This window comes from Euleptes europaea, chromosome 6, assembly GCF_029931775.1.
Source record: "Euleptes europaea isolate rEulEur1 chromosome 6, rEulEur1.hap1, whole genome shotgun sequence".
In the NCBI taxonomy this organism is placed as follows: domain Eukaryota; kingdom Metazoa; phylum Chordata; class Lepidosauria; order Squamata; family Sphaerodactylidae; genus Euleptes; species Euleptes europaea.
The window spans coordinates 91,983,634-92,005,257 of NC_079317.1; the positions used below are offsets into that span (position 1 = coordinate 91,983,634).

General features: G+C 43.9%; 1 protein-coding gene across 1 annotated transcript; it reads right to left on the reverse strand.

The window, feature by feature from the left end:
- Positions 1-234: 234 nt before the first annotated feature.
- Positions 235-17,220, reverse strand: MRPL23 (mitochondrial ribosomal protein L23). The gene is made up of 4 exons (XM_056852147.1): positions 17,102-17,220; positions 13,423-13,505; positions 10,299-10,372; positions 235-399 (listed from the first exon to the last, which is right to left on the reverse strand). Exons 1-4 carry the CDS (start codon positions 17,104-17,106, stop codon positions 235-237), a joined length of 327 nt encoding a protein of 108 aa, XP_056708125.1. The 5' UTR covers positions 17,107-17,220.
- Positions 17,221-21,624: the final 4,404 nt, after the last annotated feature.

Sequence of the window (21,624 nt, forward strand, 5' to 3'; positions counted from 1 at the left end):
ACTTACATCAGGAAGAGGCGACTGGCTCATGTGATACATCTTTCCATACTAAAAAAAAAACAAGCCGGAAAGTTCTTTTCCCTTCCGTTCTTTTAAACAATCTCTTGCAGGAAAATGGTACCAGCAAGATATTTACAACAGCTTTTTCTTCTTTAAGTTCACGCACAAAACGAAACCAGTGCGGGTGGCAGTTCCGCCAAGTTACCCAAATGAAAAAAGAGCAGGTCGAGTTCATCAAAGTCCAAACCAGCTTGGAACTCCTGATCGCCTGGGGTCCTCTTTCTGCTTCTGTGCCTCATCCTCCATGAATTTCTTCTGGATATCCTCAAGAGAGCCCGGCTCGATGGGTTTGGGTCTCTCAGGAAACAAATCTGGAAACTGAAAAGTTTGTCCCGCACCCTAAAGACACAAAACAGATGTCCGGTTACATATTTTATCAGTAGCTGCAGCACTCTTTAGACAAGCCATGGTAAGGTTCAACTGGTCAACAGTCAACCTCTAACAGACTGCCAAGCACTGTCTGAACCTAACTTCTCATATGTTATGAACTACACAGAAGGCAGGCACACGCGGACAATTCTACCACTAAAATATGACAGAATACTTTGGTGTGCAAGGAATACATGGTTCAACAGGCAAATCCACAGTTATCTGGTAAACCTGATCATGCCCCCAAGTACTCTGATAATTTCACATAGAGAAAACATATTTACAAAAAAATATATTTCTCTATTGCAGCAGGTATGAGTGCACATATTCATCAGATAGTCCTTGATGGCCTCATAAGGTTTAAAGGTAAAAGGTAAAGGTTCCCTGTGCAAGCACCGGGTCATTCCTGACCCATGGGGTGATGTCACATCCCGACATTTACTAGGCAGACTATGTTTACGGGGTGGTTTGCCAGTGCCTTCCCCAGTCATCTTCCCTTTACCCCCAGCAAGCTGGGTACTCATTTTCCCAACCTCGGAAGGATGGAAGGCTGGGTCAACCTTGAGCCGGCTACCTGCGACTGACTTCCATTGGGATCAAACTCAGGTCGTGAGCAGAGCTTGGACTGCAATACTGCAGCTTCCCACTCTGCGCCACGGGGCTCCTATATCTGATAATGTTTAGCCCGCTCTTTTTTCTTAGCCGAACTCACAGAGTCAAGGAAAACTTTAAGAGTACTGGACTTCAGATTAACTATGTGCAGCGGTGTAAGACTGCTGTAAGACAGTACTTTATTTATTTATTGGACATAGCCCGCCCTACTCGGCAGATGCCGGGCTCAGGGCAGCTCACAAAATAATAGATATACAATAAAATGTCATATCCATGTAAAAGCAATTAGTTAAAACGGCCCTCTAAGATAATAAAATATAACATCAGATATTCCGATGGTGCTTGGCTTGCAATATCAGGCCACAGTAGGACCTGTGGTAGCTCAAATAAAATGCAGTGACCGCAAATGGAATGGAAACTTTCCAGGCCAGGTGGAGTCGGATAGGGAGGCCAGCATTAATAAAGAAACCACAGCGAGCCTCAACCATAAGCCTAGCAGAATAGTTCTAATTTGCAGGCCCCACGGAACTCCATAAGGTCCCACAGGGCCCTGGTCTCATATACTTGAACATGTAGTCCCTGTGTCTCCCCCTGCTATACATCATTTAGTAGTTTCATGAAGGATAAGAGAAATGACACAGTGGCTTGCAAGGATAGAAGGGGGCCAGAGACAAACTAGAGACTCTGGGGTGTGAGAGGGGGTAGCGGCTGGAAAATGTATATGCACATTTTCAACACTCTATAATTAATTCTCTTCTCCTACTTAAAACAGTTGTTAAAAAGAAGAGTTGGTTTTTATACCCCGATTTTCTCTACCTTTTTTAAAGGAGACTCAGACCGGCTTGCAATCGCCGTCCCTTCCTCTCCCCACAACAGACACCTTGTGAGGTAGGTGGGGCTGAGAGAGTTCCGGGAGAACTGTGACCAGCCCAAGATCACCCAGCAGGTTTCATGTGTAGGAGCGGGGAAACAAATCTAGTTCATCGGATTAAAACCCACCACTCATGTGGAGGAGAGGGGAACCAAACCCAGTTTCCAGATTAGAGCCCGCCGCTCTTAACCACTATGCCACGCTGGAGATCTACCTTTGAAGAGCGTCACCGAACGCCCACCTCTGTGATCCCTTCAACTCTGTACTTGCTAGGTTTAGTTCCCGCAACGGTTAAAATAAACAGAGTGCTCAATGAGTCGCCAACAATGGGTATCCAGTGCCTCACTGTCTGCTGCATAACCGAACGAGGAAACGATTCACTGGGCAAAATTGTATCATGCAAGCCCACGTGATCTACGAAATTCATGTCATTCCTGAAATGCAGCATTAAATTTACATCGATCATTTTCCATAATGAAGGAAGTCCGTGCCAGCGCAGACCACCGCCACAGACTCAACGTCTCCCATTCGGTAAACAACCATCCGTTGACCTTTTAGCTTTTACTTAACAGCAGAAACCTATTATTCTCGGACAGCATTCTATTCCGTTGACATTATCTTTTTTTTTATTTTTCCATATTGTTTGCAGCGCTGACAACCTCGTTAAAATCAACCCTGTCTGCCTTCCATGCGCTTCAAGTCGAATACAATAAAAACTATCAGACAATAACATGGCATAAGAAAGATGTTATAAAAATAATGTCTGGAGCTATTTTGAAACTGTTTTCCAAAATACCTTCACAGCTTCAGCCCACCCCTAAAGAACTGGGTGTAGAAAACAAAAGATATAAAACTCTGAAGACCCGAGCGTTTTTGCTGCCATCCAACAAATCAAATTTTGCTTTGCAACCTAACCTGCGTTTTGCTAATGACATAAATGCCTGAATCCTTGGCACAGGTCGCGGTCGACAGTGACGCCATGTGATTGCTCCAGAGCGCATTATTTATTTACTTGGAACATTTCAATGCTACTTTTTCAGAGTCGGGCTCAAGGGGTGATTACAATTAAAAACTACAGTATGAAAAAACAAACCATCGGATATAAGCAGCATAAAAACCATAAAACAGAGCAGACCATTAGGTAAGGCAAAACCCCTAATTAAAAGCCTGGATAAAAAGATGCGTAAAAATAAAGCGGCGTAGGCACCAGGTTAGTCTCATATGGGAGGGCATTCCAAAGGCAGAAAACTCCATGTCTCTAGTCACAGCTTGCCTCACCTCTGAAGGTAGGGGCACAGAGCGTCTGAGAGGTAGATCTTATCTGGAGGGCTGGATAGTATGGGAGGAGAAGGTCCTTCAGGTGCCCTGGCCCCAAGCCATCTAGGGCCTTAAAGGTAAGAAACAGCACTCTGAATTGTGTCTGGAAACAGATGAGTAGCCGGTGCAGATCTTTCAGCATAGGGACGATACAATCCTTGTAACCAACCCCTGACAGTAGGGTGACAATGACATTTTGATCCAACTTAAGTTTCCACACCATCTTCAAGGCAGCCCCACACAGAACATGTTGTAGCAATCTAACTTGGATGTGATCAGAGCTTGGATCCCTGCGGCCAGATAACGCATTTTGAGGAACGGCTGTAGCTGGTGAACCAACCAGAGCCAATAAGATGCATTACATGCCATAGAGGAGACCTGAGCCTCCTACTGTAGGCCAGGATCTAATAGCATCCCCAAGCTACAAACCTGTTCCTTCAAGGGGAAAACAACCTCCTCTCCCCACAACAGACACCCTGTGAGGTAGGGGGGGTCTGAGAGAGCTCTAAGACAGCTGTGACTAGCCCAAGGTGACCCAGCTGGCTTCATGTGGAGCAGTGGGGAAACCAACCCGGTTCACCAGATTAGCATCCGCCGGTCATGTGGAGGAGTAGGGAATCAAACCCGGTTCTCCAGATTAGAGTCCACTGCTCCACACCAACGCTCTTAACCACTACACCATGCTGGTTCTCAAGGTCAAGGTATGACCTGCTGTATACATAGGTGCCAGAATGTTCTGGGACAGCCCCACTGTTGTCATGTTAGCCATGAAGTCCTGAGCTGCTCCTGTTTGGGCAGCCTTGGCATGAGCAATGAAGTCCCCAAGGACAACAAACCTCAATGCCAAGTCCAAGATTGCCTCTGACAGCTCAGACAGGGATACTGTTGGCCAGTGGGGTGAGTGGTATACCAAGAGAATCTCTATTCTGTCCCAAGTCCCCAGCATCAGGTAAGTAAAAAAAGGTAAAGGTCCCCTGTGCAAGCACCGGGTTATTCCTGACCCATGGGGTGACGTCACATCCCGATGTTTCCTAGGCAGACTTTGTTTATGGGGTGGTTTGCCAGTTCCTTCCCTGGTCATCTGCCCTTTACCCCCAGCAAGCTGGGTCCTCATCTGACCGACCTCGGAAGGATGGAAGGCTGAGTCAACCTTGAGCCGGCTACCTGGAACCAACTTCCGTCGGGATCGAACTCAGGTCGTGAGCAGAGCTTTTGACTGCAGTACTGCAGTTTAACACTCTGTGCCACGGGGCTCCTTCAGCAACAGATACACACTCAAAATTGGGGCTCTGGCCACTGGCCTTGCATGGTATTGCAGTTTTAGCTTTTTAGAGAAGTACCCTCTCAGCTCTTTATGAGGGTGTTCCCGGTTCTCATTTCAAGGCTGGTCAAAAATCAAATATCGAGCAAAAGTCAATTTGGAACCTTTTAATATATTTTTTTTTAAATCACTGCAGACAAGTTGGCTCTTTCCACCTCTTGTTTTGCCGAGAAATGCTGATCTTGGCTGGCAGCCAGATAAGATTTGAAACGGCCAAGGCATTACATTGCACTTTCCGAACGGAGAGCCTTATAAATCCTCAACAACAATACTGTGCAGTAATTTTGCACCGGTCAAATTCTGAAGTGATGAAAGCTTTATGAAAAATAGTCACACTGCATGTTCGGTAGCTGCTCATCAAAAGTATGCATCTTCACCATTTTGTAACTTTTAACTATACCCAAAGGGATAATTAGACATAAAGAGCTATAAGAGGATCTTGTACTTCTAGGCATTGAAGGTTGTGGAGGCTTTTTATGCAATGCAAGCCAGATCTGAATGACTGCCATATTTAGAACTCTTTGTTTTGTTTTTTAAAGGTTCACAAATGAAAGCTGTCTCTAAGTAATAGACACAGGCATTGCTACTAATTTCAGTTAGGGTATTCGGACTCACGCCCTGACCTGGATGGCCCAGGCTAGCCTGATCCCGTCAGATCTCAGAAGCTAAGCAGGGTCAGCCCTGGTTAGTATTTGGATGGGAGACCACCAAGGAATACCAGGGTTGCTGTGCACAGGAAGGCACTGGCAAACCACCTCTGTTAGTCTCTTGCCATGAAAACCCCAAAAGGGGTCACCATAAGTCGCTGCAACTTGACAGCACTTTACACACACACACACACACATTAGGACTCACACCCTACATAACATGCTCTTGACCAGGCAAGTTCAGGTTTAATGTGGTCTCATAGACTTGCAATTAGGGGAGGGACTGTGGCTCAGTGGTAGAGCATCCGCTTGGCACACAGAAGGTCCCAGGTTCAATCCCCGGCATCTCTAGTTAAAGGGACCAGGCAAGTAGGTGATGTGAAAGACCCTTGCCTGAGGCCTGGAAAGCGGCTGCTGGTCTGAGAAGACAATACTGACATTGATGGACCAAGGGTCTGATTCAGTAGAAGGCAGCTTCATGTGTTTACTTTTCGAGAGGAGGGCAGCTGTGTTCCATGCCAACAAAACCTTCCAAAGGCCTGGTATCACTTTACTATAATCTAGCTTCAAAGTTATGAAAGATGAGTACTAGGTCTGAACGGGCGGGGGGGAGAGTCTAAGCCTTCTCACTAAGTGAAGCTGTTGCCTGGTATTCTTGTCCACTGCATCTGGAAGTTCAAACTGAGACAAAAAGAGATCATCAACCACCACCCCTGCCCTGAGGTACTGACAACTATAAAAAAAAAACCTCTGTTATCAACCGAGCGGAGTCGTTGGATACAACCCATTGTTACTGTGCTAAACTTTCTTCACTGATGACCCACAGAGCAGCACTTAGCGTCCTGGTTGAAGTTGAGATCTGTCCTCTCACTTGTTTAACAATGCAAGATAAAGATTCTGTGCAGGAATCGTGTGTTAAACTCTCACTCTAAATATGCTGAACGTGCAAACAAAGGAAAGCCCTTTTGTTTATTCGAAAAGCGGAGAAGTTGACTGCTGTCCTCCAGAATTGGGGCTAGATGGGCTAGTTGGAATGCCAACAGTTAAAAAGGAAGACTTGAGCTGCTACTACATAGTCTCAGTCCAGCAATGATAAAAGTCAGTTCAGTTTAGCAACCTAGCGAATTCATTTGAGTGGCCATCCTGTATCTTAGCCTTATTTATGATTATCGAGGTCAAGGTCATGCACAAGGAGCGGCCAACTCTTTAAAAGCCCCCAAAGCACTGCCATGGCCTGTAGCACTTACTTTTTCAGAACGATGAACGGATGTCACGTTACAGATGTGAAAAATTAGCATTAAAAAGATTACTCTGGGTTGTTCTCAAATACTGCTGAAGTTGAAACAATACTTCAGAGAGTGCTAACACAGCTGGATCTGCTTTTCATTTTAAGCCTGCTTACAGAAAGTCCAATTAAAATACAAATAAGAGGCCAGACACTGCCATCGATGCTTACGTCTACCGACTGCAAGAGTATACGCGTCGCATAAAAACAGGTTTGTTTTCCGGGTTGCACGTAAGGAACACCGCACAGGTACAATTACCTCAATGTGGACAAAGATTTATATGCTTCTCCCAGGGGCTCAAGTGCATGCCAGGAACCAGCTCAGAGAAAGAGAAATCAATGGTTCACGTGACCAAATACAGTACAGCAATTTGCTCAGCCATGACTACCTCCAACAGAGGAGGCAAGCTGCAAAATCAGGAAGCACATAAATCTCCAGGAAGCATAGAGAACAAGCACGGTACAGCGATTAGAGTGTCTAACTAGGATCTGGGAGACCCTGGTTCGAATCCCCCCACTCCGCCATAGAAACTCGCTGGGTGACCTGGGGCTAGTGACAGACTTGCAGCCTAGCCTACCTCTCAGGGTTGTTGTGAGGATAAAATGAAGAAGAGGAGTAGGGGTCTTCTGGGCATGGAATAGGGGTCACTGGGGGTGTTGGGGGGGGAGGTAGTTGCGAATTTCCTGCATTGTGCAGGGGGTTGGACTAGATGACCCTGGTGGTCCCTTTCAACTCTATGATTCTATGAAGGAGAGGAGAATGATGTAACCCACTTTTGGGTCCCCACTGGGCAGAAAGGCAGGGTATAAATGAATCAATTAAAAAAAATAGATTCCACACACAGCAGGCATGTTGAATACTGCCTGGAATTCACAGAATATACATGCCAGAAGAAAGATGTGTAGGGGCAGGAGAGCTACGAGATGTGAGGAATTACCCCCACCCATCGCATGATACTAGCCACTGAGTAATCTTGCCGTCTGCCCACCCCGTTCAAGAGATCTGGCAACAGCCCAAGTGGTAAGTGCATCTGCGGCTCCTTCAGAGGGGACCGCTGACAAGTGAAAATTTCCAGGGCAGAGAGCAGAGGGGGTTCTGAAAGCACCAGAGTTACTTTCCTGCGGATAAATAACTCAGTTCTAGCTTGTGAGGCATAAAGGGCAGGCGGTAGTTCTGTACGGTAAGTAATTTTACAATATGTTTTCTCTCTCGGGGGGGGGGGAAGAGAGAGCACACTGAGAACAGCCTGAAACTATGGAAGGTGATATTGACCACAACTGAGGTCACTGCAAAGGGAGACAAATACCACCTGCACTGAAAACCTCATCTGCCAAGTCTGGGCTGGAGAGAAGAAAGGTATGCAGGGGGGGAAGACAATATGGTCCTTATGCATACAAGTCAGCTCTCTATTCTCACCCACAAAGCTCTGTTATACGATGTCTAACATCAGCCTTTTCATCTTCCAGCACTGGAATACAATGATTAATGTGTGTATATTAGATTGCATAAGTTGGCCTGGAAAATGGAAGCTGATGACTTCCAGAGTAGGGAAATGTCACTCCTACTTTCAAGTCAAAACAATTTCTCTCGGATAGGTAAAGGAAGCCAGCGAGTGAAGAAAACAGTACAAGAAAGAATAATGCTGCCACCTACTGACTCTTCAAGGGGGCTACCACAAACGCCGTCCAAAGCAAGAGTTCCCTCACAGTATTACTTGGAAGGGACAAACATATTTGTTGGAGCCTTAGGTTTGTTTTCAAAGGGTGAATCAGAGGCTGGACCGAGGTAAAAGCAAGGGGAAATTGAGATAATATCAAAGCTGGCCTCCCTGCCCACCACTATTTCGGCTTTTTGACTTCTATTCCATTTGAGTGATTCCTTGGTGGGGCCCTGACTGATTTCCCCCGGCTCACTATGGCTCCAGTTTGTTATTAATGTGTGCCAACTTGTTTTAACAGGTCTTATTGATTTCAGTTTTATTGATTTTAATCTACATCGTATCGAATTTTTACGCTGTGACGTTGGATTTTCTCCAATGGCTGTTAGCCGCTCTGAGCCCGGCTTTGGCCGGGAAGAGAGCGAGGTAGAAATCTAATAAAATAAACATCTGCCTAATTCAGCGGCACCTGGTTGGCCACTGTGTGAACAGACTGCTGGACTTGATGGGCCTTCGTCTGATCCAGCATGGCTTGTCTCATGTTCCTATGTTCAGGAGTTCTTTCTTGTCTATTTCACACTGGAATAACTATGCGGTACCAAAAAGACCCTGCATCCGTAGCCCCTTCTCACTTAACCAAAACTATATCTTATTATAAAATAGACATTTCCATTCTTTGAATGGTTCTTGTCCATAACAGGTCTACACTATTAATATCATTATTTTTTTGGTAAGCGGTTAGCTTCACTAAAATATACATCTCTTTTATTTTTGACAGCCAATCATGAATCTTAGGGGAGGTTTTCTGGTTCCACTGCCTAGCAAAGACCATTCTAGCTGCAGTTAACATATGTAATGCTACTATCCGTTGGTCTCTCGGTATTTCGGGAAGATAGTTCAACAATAAGGTTTCTGGCTTAAATGGAATTTGTTTCCTCAACCCAATTGGCATAATTTTTACAACCTGTTCCCAAAAGATTGCCCTTTTGCAACACCACCACATATGAAAAAAAAATCTGCATTGTCTTCATTACAGAACCAACATCTGCTGGTACCTGTCTTATAGATCTTTGCCATCCTTAAAGGTGGTAGACAATCACTTCTGAAACCAGCACAGTACCCCTTGTTATGCAAAACAAGTTCAAGCGGCATTTTTCTTCCCACATCATTCATGAGCATAATTTTATGTAATGCTGAATTACAGATAATTCAGCTAGATAAAATAATAGGAACATCACAAGATTAGCAACTGATTCATTTTTAAGCAGAAGCAGTGTTTTTAATAATGTAGTTATTGATCCAAAGGCTTCCAGGTTTAGAGCAACCAAACGTTATGTGTTGCTTATTACAATAAAACTGTTAAGAAGCCACCAAGAAACAAAGCAGAGAAGAACAAACCAGTTAAGAATGGGCGAAAACGCATGGACGCTTTAGCCTCCTTTATTCCGTTTCAGCCAGGATTCAGCCAGGATCAAACGCATGCGTTTTGCCGAACGTGCGTTCAATCCTGGCTGAATCCTGGCTGAAACAGGTAATAAAGGAGGTTAAAGAGACCATGCGTTTTCGCCCAATGAGTAAGAAAATTTCCCAGTTTTAATAAATAAAATAAATCAGTATGTCAGTTATTTCTATTTTAGACACTGACTGCCACTACTTTACTTCCACGTATCATTGTTTTGTACAGATTTAGTGCCCAAATGTTAACTTTTTACTGTACCTGAATATAGGTCTTTTTTTATTATTATTGCTGGTTTTATGGGGATTGAACTACAGTTCTTTTTAAAAAGGGTACAAATCTTGAGAACAAATGATTACATAGTTCCAGAACACTTCCCGGTGAGCCCTTATACTATGGAATGAATATGCTAATACGGAGAAGGCAGATAGGCATCTCCCCACATAAAACCACACACTCAAAGAAGTACTGGCAGCTGGCTGATCGCTTTAGCACATACTGTAACTGAAAATGCTTGTGTCCTGTTATCTCAGTGGCAGCAAAACACCACACGAAAATGGCTCTACAAATCTACATGGTGGCTTCCCCACGATACCATGTGGCAAGGAAGCCCCATTCCTGGCAAAATGACTATCACTAGTTAAATAAATATCCACTGCAATACCCTTCCATTCCCAGCTTCAAACAAATACACGTACTCACCAACTGTACATATGCAACCTTGAAATCGGGCTTCTTGATACGTCTGTTTTTGTGGTCCCTCTGCTTCATGGAACCTGTGAAGAAAACAATGTTTTCCTATGAGCAAATGATTTCCTCTTTTCAGTATATCATCTTTCATAGATATGTAGACTTACACATGATTTTTCTATTAGTTTTCATGTGGGGGAAGTTAGTTTTGCCATTACAGAAGAAATATTTGCATGTTACGTAGACATGGTCCTACAATTACAACCCCCCCCCCAATTGGATGTACGGCCAACACCTTTCTCTTGGAGTAAGGATAATTACAACTGGTGTGTTAATCACGTTTTAATTTTACTCCTGTTTTCCTACATTCAACTGCGTATTTGATTGCACCAACCAGTTATATCAATGCAGGTATAAACATTCTGTAAATTACTTGTACATACAAGAATTGTACTATAAAGATAAAACTTTTACTTATAGTTAGTTTACTGAACACACAGAAACATGCTGTTCTGGATGACTCTGGTCAGGCCTGATTCAGATGAACAGCACATTCCTGAGGAGGGGGGAGTAGTTCGGCAACGGCCAGGGAAGGCACAGCTCTATCACCTCCTGAGAGGTTTTCCATAAATAAAATTAAAAACCCCACTTTAAAAATCCCCATGAGAACTCCTCCATTGAGTTTCACGGGGCTACGCCAGCTATTTTGCAAGCATACCTCGACACCTGCACATTCCCGGGCAAAAGGGCTTTAGACAGCTCCGCCCCAGGAAATCCCCGGGATCACCCCCCTGGATCCTGGCGCGAGCACTCATGCCAGAAAAGCACTGCTGGGGAGGCAGCACATGCGCACGAGGTTTGCGCTGCTGCATCGCTCCCCAGAGCCAGCGTAAGTCACCTTTAAAAAAAATCAATAAAGGGAATAGAAGGAAAGAAAGGGAAACAAGTAGGGTATTTTTACATGTTACATCCATGCCCGTCGTATAATTCTGTGACACCCCAAACTATCATCTTGTAATACTGCATGGTATCAAAATTATTCAGATATACTATTGCTAATGTCTTGACTTCTAGCTGTACTCTTCAACTATGCTTAATTGTTATGAACATCTAAATTAAAATTCTTTTTTTATGTTATCACCGGGGAGGCAGCACCGGCGCACGAGGCTTGCACTGCTGCGTTGCTCCCCGCAGCCGGTGTAAGTCACCTTGTGCCAGAGTCCATGGCACTTGAATAGCACAAGTGGCACGGGCGCCAGCGGTGGGATCATGCTGGCTCCTGAGCGTCTCCACCCCTCCTTCAAGATTGCACGGATAGGCATGTACTTAAGAAACCCTAGGCATCTAGTTAGCTTTCCTATACCAGATCATATAACTCCTAGCCAGAGGTATAGCTCAGTAGCGCTACAGGTGTCTTCTGCGTATAACACATAAGTAAATACTATTACAGTCTCTGCTTCCATTCTAAGCTTCTTATTAAAGTACAACTATTGTGTTCTTAACATAGACTAAATCCACAAAGCATTATACCATCCATCATTGTTACATAGATAATTAAGGGAGAGCAATTACTTGAGTCCATCAAAATTTCTTACCCCAAAAGTAAGCATGTCACAGGCAAGGAGCCCCTTCTGAGAAGAAGGTAGCTCTCAATCAATGCAACTTCCCACATTTATAGGATTTTAAAATCTTCTCCTAACAATAGATATTTCTCACTTGCACATTCCTGGCTAACTGCTTTTATAACTTCAAACCCCATGTGAAGTTATCTATTCTTAAAATAACTTCTTAGAATATATAAAAATGTTAGTTCATTCTTGCTACTTTTTTATCTTAACAAATTCTACTTAAAAATTATGATTACAAGTGGCTCATACATATGAATATCCTTTGCCCCTCAACCAATGCTCCCATCCTTTAATCGTATCTTCACTTCTGTGAAGGTGGACATTCTTGTCATTCTCAAACACTTCTGCATCTGACCCTCAACAGATTGGATCTATCGATAATGAGTTAGATGGCTTCTCATCTACAGGCCATATAATTGTTGCCACTCTGCCTTTTTCTTACTGCTCTTCAAGGCTATTGTATTCTGGGTCTCTAATGTCTCTTCTTTGCATGCTCCCCTGAGAGTCTAGGTTTGTTCTGTTTATGTGTGCCACAACATCCTCTCTGTTCTTTTTTGTCAAGTCCAGCAACTATTTCCTTATATTTCTGACCATATCCGTAACAATGCGCGAACCCATCCTTAGCAAATTGTATTTAAATTTTATTTAACAGACCGTCTGTTCGGTTGATACTGATATGCATCCTTTGAATGTAATGTCAGCCCGTTGCAGAAGGGAATATTAAGGCTGCATTCCTCGGACGTGTGCTTGTACAAGTCTAAACATACTTTAGTAACAATCTAATTTCATAGGCACAAAGTCCATTTGGCATACATTTTAAATTACATAGCCGGGCTGATTCAAAATTCTAATCATTCTATTTGTTTAATTTATGTGTATGTTTGCGTAATAAGTTGTGACTAGACCACTGAAGAAGGGCTGGGGGCCAAGTCGCGTTTGAAATGTGGTTTTAGATCATCAACCCTGTATTTGCTGCCATATATATATATATACACACACACATATATATATATATATATATATACATACATAGATGTGTGTGTGTATGTATGTATGTGTGTGTATATATATATATATATATATATATATATATATACACACACACACACACACACACACACACACACACACACACACACACACGCTAATCAGCTGGCCGGCGGGAGCGCGATTCAGGCGGCTCCGAAGGAGAAACCGCCCAATTACCGTATTGACCCGTGTATAAGCCGAGTTGGGATTTTTCAGCCTTTTTGGGGGGCTGAAAAACTCGGCTTATACACGAGTATATACGGTACATACATATATATATATGCATGTGCACTTTGTAATAAATATATCTCATTGTTTAATTGGATTTTATTTCACCCAACCATTTGGGTACCTAACTTTTTCGAGGTTGGGTCATTTCCCCCTCTGTTCTGTACAGATACAACTCCTTCCATTTTGTACCAAGCAACTGCCTCTCGAAAGGTATTCTGATTAGAAAGCATCTCAGAATTCAGACTCACCCTGCTGTATCCTAGTTCTTACAGTAGCCACTGGCACTTTGTAGATGCTTTCAAGGTAATCTTTTAATTCCAGTCGAGTCATCCTGTGCCACACATTTAGAAAGAAGATCAGACTCAGAAAAAAAATACTGTCAACACTTCAACTCCCCCCCCCCAAACAAAACAAAAAAAAAAGATTCAACAGGTATATTCTAATAAACATTTCGCAGGAAATACATTTTCATTTGGTCAGAACTATTTTACAAATATAATAAAGGCCCCTGATAGAGATATACATTTTCTGGAAATTTGGACGCCCGAGAAAAAAAGGCCTTTAAATGATTTTGGAGGGATGGGGGGGGGGGAATGGTTGAAATACCTATAACCACAATTTGGCTCCTGGTAGTTTTACAGCTTTTTTGCGAAAGCAGCAAAGCACCGCCAATTTCTCATCTTGCCCTGATGGGGTTTGCCTCAAAGGCGCTAAGGGCAATTTGCTCAGCAACAAATTGGAAGACAGGACCAGTCGGATTATGTGTATGTTTACTCAGTAAGTCCCACATCCTGTGGGGGCTTACTGCTGTATAACGGTGCACAGGTTTGCAGCTTTGAATATCTGTCACTATCCAGGACTCACAAAGATGACTCCTGAAAGCTACTGCTGAAACAAATGTTGTCAGTCTTTAAGATGCCATGGGACATCTGTTTTGCTTTGAAAGTTATGTATCAGCCCTGGGACAGATTCATGTGGCATCGCAGCCTCCCATCCCTGTCATCTTTTGCCTAGTCACAAGAACAGAAAGGTAAGGTTCTTCCCTTTTAACTAAGTTTAACTGTCCCTTTATAAGACTTGCTACCTTGATACAAGCATACCAACTAGGATCTTGATTTCCTAAATATTCGTGAAACTGACCCTCTGCTAAGTCCAATAAACTGGCGAAATGGTGGACTGTTTTTAAGCAATTGCGTCAGCATGCTTGCCAAAGTCTTTAACATTCAGGAAATGTTTTGTTGTTGTTCCCCGCTTGTTTTTAAAATAAATGCTTATTATTTAGAAGCTGACTCTGTCCTTCATTATGCTAATCATATGATGGTAAAACTAGCAGCTTCCAAAGCCCTTTCGCCCCAGGAACGCCATTTTGCAGGCGTCAAGTTACATCTGCAAAATAGCTGGCGTAGCCCCATGAAACTCAATGGGAGAGTTTCACAGGGTTATTGTTTTTTTAGTTCATTTTTTAATTTTTATTTACGGCCCGGGAAGCCTCCCAGAATCCTCTCCCCAGCCGTCAACTAACTACCCCCCTTTAGGATTGGGCTGCTTGGAATTAAGGAGAAGAGTTGGTTTTTATATGCCGACAGAAAAATGAATTTTTCTTCCATCAGAAAAATGAAAACAAAAAAATGTCTTGGGGAAAAAAGTGGGACCGTCCCTCTTTCCTTCAATTCTTTTCTGGTGCTTCACATTTCTGTTTATTACTACCACAAACCTAATCCTAAACTTTTCACATTCCCATATTTCAATTAAAATATGTTATTTATTTATTTATTTTCATAACATATAAATAATACGGGGCAAGCTAAATTCTGCCCAAATTCTCATAATTTCATTATTGCTTTGAAAAGATCCATTTAATTGAGTACTGGAACCAGTATAGAAAGCAACTGGTTAAGAAATGGATTGACTTCATACACATCCACTTCTGTCATACAATAAAACATGCCGATGTGAAAGGCTTTGTACTTCTACTGCAGGCTGTCAAGGAATCCTACAATAAAATCACTGTTGAAAATGCTAGGTGCCGCGAACAAACGTCTATGTGCCATGGCGACATCAGATTTGTCAAGCCATGCTGTACATTAAAGTGCCTCAGCAGAATTATCTTTGGCCTTAGATGCGACCACTGTGCTCGGAGGCTCTGCTACTGACAAGAACTCCAGGTCTTTTGTAGTCTCTGCTCCTCCCCCCCTTGGGTTTCCTTCTAGCTTTTTTATCCTGCAGCAAGACTGATGCTTGTTTCCCTATAGCAGACTCTCTGTGCCACAGTCCTTTTTAAAGGAAAGGTGAAAAGGTTGGTCACAGGAGGCCAGGTAAAGGAGGCAGGGGAGTCAGATTACCATTGGCTTCTAGATCACTGTTACCAGCGGAAGGTAAGCAGCAACTCACAAGCAAAGGCGGCCCTGTATTTTCCTCTCATGAATACACTAAAAATGTACCCTAGATCTGAGTATTGTGTGTCTATGCAGAAATTATCATCTCATGCTGTAGTCTGTTCTACTTAAACACCTCCATAGTGTATGATTCTTAGAACTCACTTGAAGTTGTAAAAGGTAAAGGTCCCCTGTACGAGCACCGGGTCATTCTTGACCCATGGGGTGATGTCACATCCCGACATTTTCTAGGCAGACTTTGTTTATAGGGTGGTTTGCCAGTGCCTTCCCCAGTCATCTTCCCTTTACCCCCAGCAAGCTGGGTACTCATCTGACCGGCCTCGGAAGGATGGAAGGCTGAGTCAACCTTGAGCCGGCTACCTGAACCTGACTTCCATCAGGATCGAACTCAGGTCATGAGCAGAGCTTTGGACTGCAATACTGCAGCTTACCACTCTGTGCCACGGGGCTCCTCACTTGGAGTTAGCAGAATCTTATCTTAAATGCATTTCACTCATTCCCCCCAAAAAACTTTCAAAGCAGTCTCTTTTCCAATGTTCTCTAAAAGTTACGCCTTCACGGAATAGGGAATTTCCCTCCAGGTGTTTCAAGGTATTCGGATGTCCCATAGGAACCATTCCAATGACAACATGTAACAGGAATTCAATCAGCAATTACTGCACTGATCTCCAGACGTCTGCCAGGACTTGATTTCAGAATACACTATGATGTATTTTTTTGGGTTTTTGTTTTTCTCTACCACTGAAGGGAGACTCAAACCAGCTTACAATCACCCCTTCCCCTCCCCACAACAGACACCATGTGAGGTAGGTGAGGCTGAGAGCATGACTAGCCCAAGGTCACCCAGCTGGCTTCCTGTATAGGAGTGGGGAAACAAATCCAGTTCACCCAATTAGCCTCCGCTGCTCATGTGGAGCAGTGGGGAATCAAACCCGGTTCTCCAGATCACACTCCACCGCTCCAAACCACCCCTCTTAACCACTACACCATGCTGGCTCTCATTTGAAGCACAGCCTTCCACAGAAAAGTCACACTGATCAAAAAAGCATTGAAGGACATTCATTTTAAACATGCTGTTCTAATCCACCATTAGATGGGCACTCCAAGAACAGTACAAAAGCCCACAACTCTTTGTCGAAGGCTTTCACGGTCAGAGTTCATTGGTTCTTGTAGGTTATCCGGGCTGTGTGACCGTGGTCTTGGTATTTTCTTTTCTGACGTTTTGCCAGCAGCTGTGTCAGGCATCTTCAGAGGAGTAACACTGAAGGACAGTGTCTCAGTGTCAAGTGTGTAGGAAGAGTAATATATAGCCAGAAAGGGGTTGGGTTTGAGCTGAAAATACCAAGACCACGGTCACACAGCCCGGATAACCTACAAGAACCACCACCCTTTTTTTCACCATTCCCTAAGCCTTACACAATTTGAGATAAGGCCCAACTTGCTGGCCTGTTGTGATGGTCTATGGAATTGGATATTATCTTACAAATTTTAATCTGATAAATAGATAGTTCCTTCCACTGTCTGTACTTACTCCATGGGGATGCGGAATTGTACTGTGTCTTCTGGCTGAGGAATACCAGGCCTCACCAATGTCAAGAAATAATTGGTCCGGAAAACCCTTATTTGAGGATTACCGAGCTGGTATATGGGATAACTGTAGGCCAAGAAAATAAGTAATTATGAAAAACGTTTGAAATTTTTAATAAAAGCTATTTTACATTCATTTCTTTCTGGTATGAATAAATCATAATTGCCAGCATGTGATTTAAAAAGCATAAATATGACAAGAAACATTAGCAAAAAAAGTCAGCTGCTTCTTTTGCCAAAAAAATGTTCCTAGCTTTCCCAAATTGTGTGAGAAAATATCTATATAACCACATATTCTATCTGAAACAACACACTTCGTGGATAATTAGATGTTCTACTCTTGGCAGTGTGTCAGAATAATAAAGCAAAATGACAAAACAGAATTATTATTTGATCAAGTAGTGAGGTCATTTTGATGTGTGATTGACAGCTCCCAGGCTTCAACAGAAGCAAAATCGCAAGAATCTCCCTCCCCCTCCCTCATGAGTCCTAAATATGATCATTGCCCTCCAGGAGCCATGGAGCCTTAAGGGCAGTTTAGCACCAATTAAAGAAGAAAATTCTTAAACACTGAAGGAAGGACATTGACCTATTGAAACTTCCAATAAAATGCTTGAGGAAGCTATGAGGGTTGGGCACAGGGACCCTATTTCCTTGCTCTCTCCTTCCGCTGATTTGACTATATTATGGGGGCTCTGTCCATTGTTTAGCTTTTTAAAAAGTCTGCCAGGGGATTATTACGGATCAGAGGAAAAATGATTCATCCGATCAGAGGAAAAAATGATTCATCTGATCAAACCAAGGACTCGTTGAACTTTGAAGGTGGACAGCCCCTCAAAATGTGTAAGTACCCTATTATTAGAAAATGGGGGGAAGTGAAATGAGGGTTGGGAGATGTATGCCATAAAGTTCTCTCTCCCACCCCCAACCCCCCATTTGGGGAGGGGCCATGGCTCAGTGGCAGAGCATCTGCTTGGCGTGCAGAAGGTCCCAGGTTCAATCCCTGGCATCTCCAGTTAAAGGGACTAGGCAAGTAGGTGATGTGAAAGACCTCTACCTGAGACCCTGGAGAGCTGCTACCAGTCAGAGTAGACAATACTGACTTTGAGGAACCCAGGGTCTGATTCAGTATAAGGCAGCTTCATGTGTTCATTTCCACGCAGCATGGAGGAAAGGTGAAAAAGCCACTTTCGCCCCACTGCATCTTACCACTCGACCAACTTCTGGCCTAGATAAGCAGCTGAGCTCCAGAGCTCAGCCGGCCGGGATACGGTGCCAGACGCACCCCAGAGCTCAGCCCTACTGCATTATGAGCCTGGGCTGGTAATCATTCTTTCTCCGTGGTTCCTCCCCACTTGTAGATCTTGTGAAATTAAGAACAGAAAGCTGTCCGTGGTGATCAGAAAACCTTCTGAAATATATGCATTAAAAGGAGCTTCTTGGTTTATTCCATGGCTTAATGGGGGGGGGGGATCAGTGTGCGCATATTTGCTTTCTCTAACTCTTTTCCCCACCACCCCCTTTACTAGCATAAAAGCATAAGAAAGGCTATGCTGGATCAGATCAAGGCCCATCAAGTCCAGCAGTCTGTTCTCACAGCGGCCAACCAGATGCCTCTAGGAAGCCCAAAACAAGGTGACTGCAGCAGCATTATCCTGCCTGTGTTCCACAGCACCTAATACAATGGCCATTTATGTATGAGAGGTTTTGCTGCTCTCTAAATACACATTTTCCCCATCTGAATTCCGAAAATTCTGCATGGGGGCTTATTTTTAAGTTTTGAGAATTTGGATAGGGAAAATGTGCATTTAGAGAGAGGCAAATCCAAGGCAAAACCTCCCACGCATAAATAGCCAATGTGTGTGTTAAATGCTATCAAGTCCCTTCCGACTCATGGCAACCCTCTGAATCAAAGGCCATTTATGCATGGGGGGTTTTGCCTTGCATTTGCCGCTCTCTAGATGCACATTTCCACCCATCCAAATTCTTAAAACTCAAAAATAAGCCCCCATGCAGAGTTTTGAGAATTCAGGTGGGAAAAAATATTTACCTATAGAGAGGAAAATTCAAGGCAAAACCTTCCATGCATAAATGGCCTTAAAGTCCTGCAATACAATAGCACTGCACAAAATGCGACCAGAAGCCGCCTATTCTTTATGGTCATTTATGCATGGGAGGTTTTGCCTTGGGTTTGCCGCTCTTTAGATGCACATTAAAAAGTGTGTAAAGTGCCTTAAAGTCGCAGCCAACCTATGGTGACCCCTTTTTGGAGTTTTCATGGTAAGAGACTAACAGAGGTGGTTTGCCAGTGCCTTCCTCTGCACAGCAACCCTGGTATTCCTTGGTGGTCTCCCATCCAAATCCTAACCAGGGCTGACCCTGCTTAGCTTCTGAGATCTGACGAGATCAGGCTAGCCTGGGCCACCCAGGTCAGGGCAGATGCACATTCCCCCCATCCAAATTCTCAAAACACAAAAACAAGCCCCCATATAGAGTTTTGAAAATTTGGATGGGGGGAATGAGCATCTAGACAGCAGCAAATCCAAGGCAAAGCCTCCCAGGCATAAATGGCCAGCAATAAGCCCCCGTGCAGAGTTCTGAAAATCTGGATGGGGAAAATGAGCATCTAGACAGCAGCAAATGCAAGGCAAAACCTCCCAGGCATAAATGGCCAGCAATAAGCCCCTGTGCAGAGATTTGAAAATCTGGACGGGGAAAATGAGCTTCTAGACAGCAGCAAATGCAAGGCAAAACCTCCCAGGCATAAATGGGCAACAATAAGCCCCCGTGCAGAGTTTTGAACATCTGGACGGGGAAAATGAGCATCTAGACCGCAGCAAATGCAAGGCAAAACCTCCCAGGCATAAATGGGCAACAATAAGCCCCCGTGCGGAGTTTTGAAAATTTGGATGGGGGGAATGAGCATCTAGACAGCAGCAAATCAAAGGCAAAACCTCCCAGCCATAAATGGCCAACAATAAGCCCCCATGAAGAGTTTTGAAAATTTGGATGGGGGAAATGAGCATCTAGACAGCAGCAAATGCAAGACAAAACCTCCCAGGCATAAATGGGCAACAATACGCCCCCGTGCAGAGTTTTGAAAATTTGGATGGGGGGGGGGGGAATGTGCATCTAGAGAGCGGCCAATCCAAGGCAAAGCCTCCCAGGCACAAACGGCCGATGGGCCCCAGGCGAGCAATGGAAGCCCAATGCCACTCCGCTCTTGATAGACCGGAGCGAGATCCGGGGAGAGGGCGGCATGGCGCGTGGCTACTCACACCAAGCGCCGAGCCATGACTCCGCCCGCGCCTCGCCGCGAACCCGACACCCCTCGCCGAGGGCGAAGAGCCGCGCCGCCTCTACAGCCGCGGGTTGGAACGAGGCGTCGCGCCGGAAGTGCGGAGAGACACTTCCGGCTCCCCGCCGAACGCGCAGAGCGGCCGAAGCGGAGGCCGAGCGCCGAAGAGAAGGGGCGGGGGGAGGGACGCGGAGCGCGGAGTGGCGCTCGACAGGAAGCCGGAAGTGGAGGGGACGCGGTGGAGCCTCGCTTTCCTCCAGCGCTCTCTGTTTCAGGACGCCGGCGCCCTCTGCAGGGCAGGAGGACTTACAGTGCATTCCTAAAGAGAAGAGCCAGAGTCCAGTAGCACCTGTAAGACTAACAAAAATATTTTAAAGACTAACAAAAATATTTTTGTCCAGTAGCACCTGAAAGACTAACAAAAATATTTTTTTTTGCCTACTGGACAAAAAAATTTTTGTTAGTCTTTAAAATATTTTTTGTTAGTCTTTAAGGTGCTACTGGACAAAAATATTTTTGTTACTCTTTAAAATATTTTTGTTAGTCTTTAAGGTGCTACTGGACAAAAATATTTTTGTTAGTCTTTAAAATATTTTTGTTAGTCTTTAAGGTGCTACTAGACAAAAATATTTTTGTTACTCTTTAAAATATTTTTTGTTAGTCTTTAAGGTGCTACTGGACAAAAATATTTTTGTTAGTCTGTAAAATATTTTTTGTTAGTCTTTAAGGTGCTACTGGACAAAAACATTTTTGTTAGTCTTTAAAATGTTTTTGTTAGTCTTTAAGGTGCTACTGGACAAAAATATTTTTGTTAGTCTTTAAAATATTTTTTGTTAATCTTTAAGGTGCTACTGGACAAAAATATTTTTGTTAGTCTTTAAGGTGCTACTGGACAAAAATATTTTTGTTGGTCTTTAAGGTGCTACTGGACAAAAAGTATTTTTGTTGGTCTTTAAGGTGCTACTGGACTCTTGCCCTTTTCTACTACTGCAGACAGACTAACACGGCTACCCACTGTGAATTATCTTCCTAAAGAGTCACTCCAGTCTAAGCCCATAGAAATGCATGGGCTTTGACTGGAGTCCACTCTCCTTAGGAATGCATCGCAGGCGCCCACTTGGTACGTCCCCTGCCTGCGAAATAGTTGTCCCAAGCGCTCGTAAGAACAT

Excerpts from the sequence above, each read along its gene's own strand:
- MRPL23 (XM_056852147.1), bottom strand. Across the intron at positions 10,373-13,422 it reads AAGAACTAGGATACAGCAGG|GTTCCATGAAGCAGAGGGAC; the intron begins GTGAGTCTGAAT and ends TTTTCTTCACAG. Across the intron at positions 400-10,298 it reads AGGTTGCATATGTACAGTTG|GGTGCGGGACAAACTTTTCA; the intron begins GTGAGTACGTGT and ends TTGTGTCTTTAG.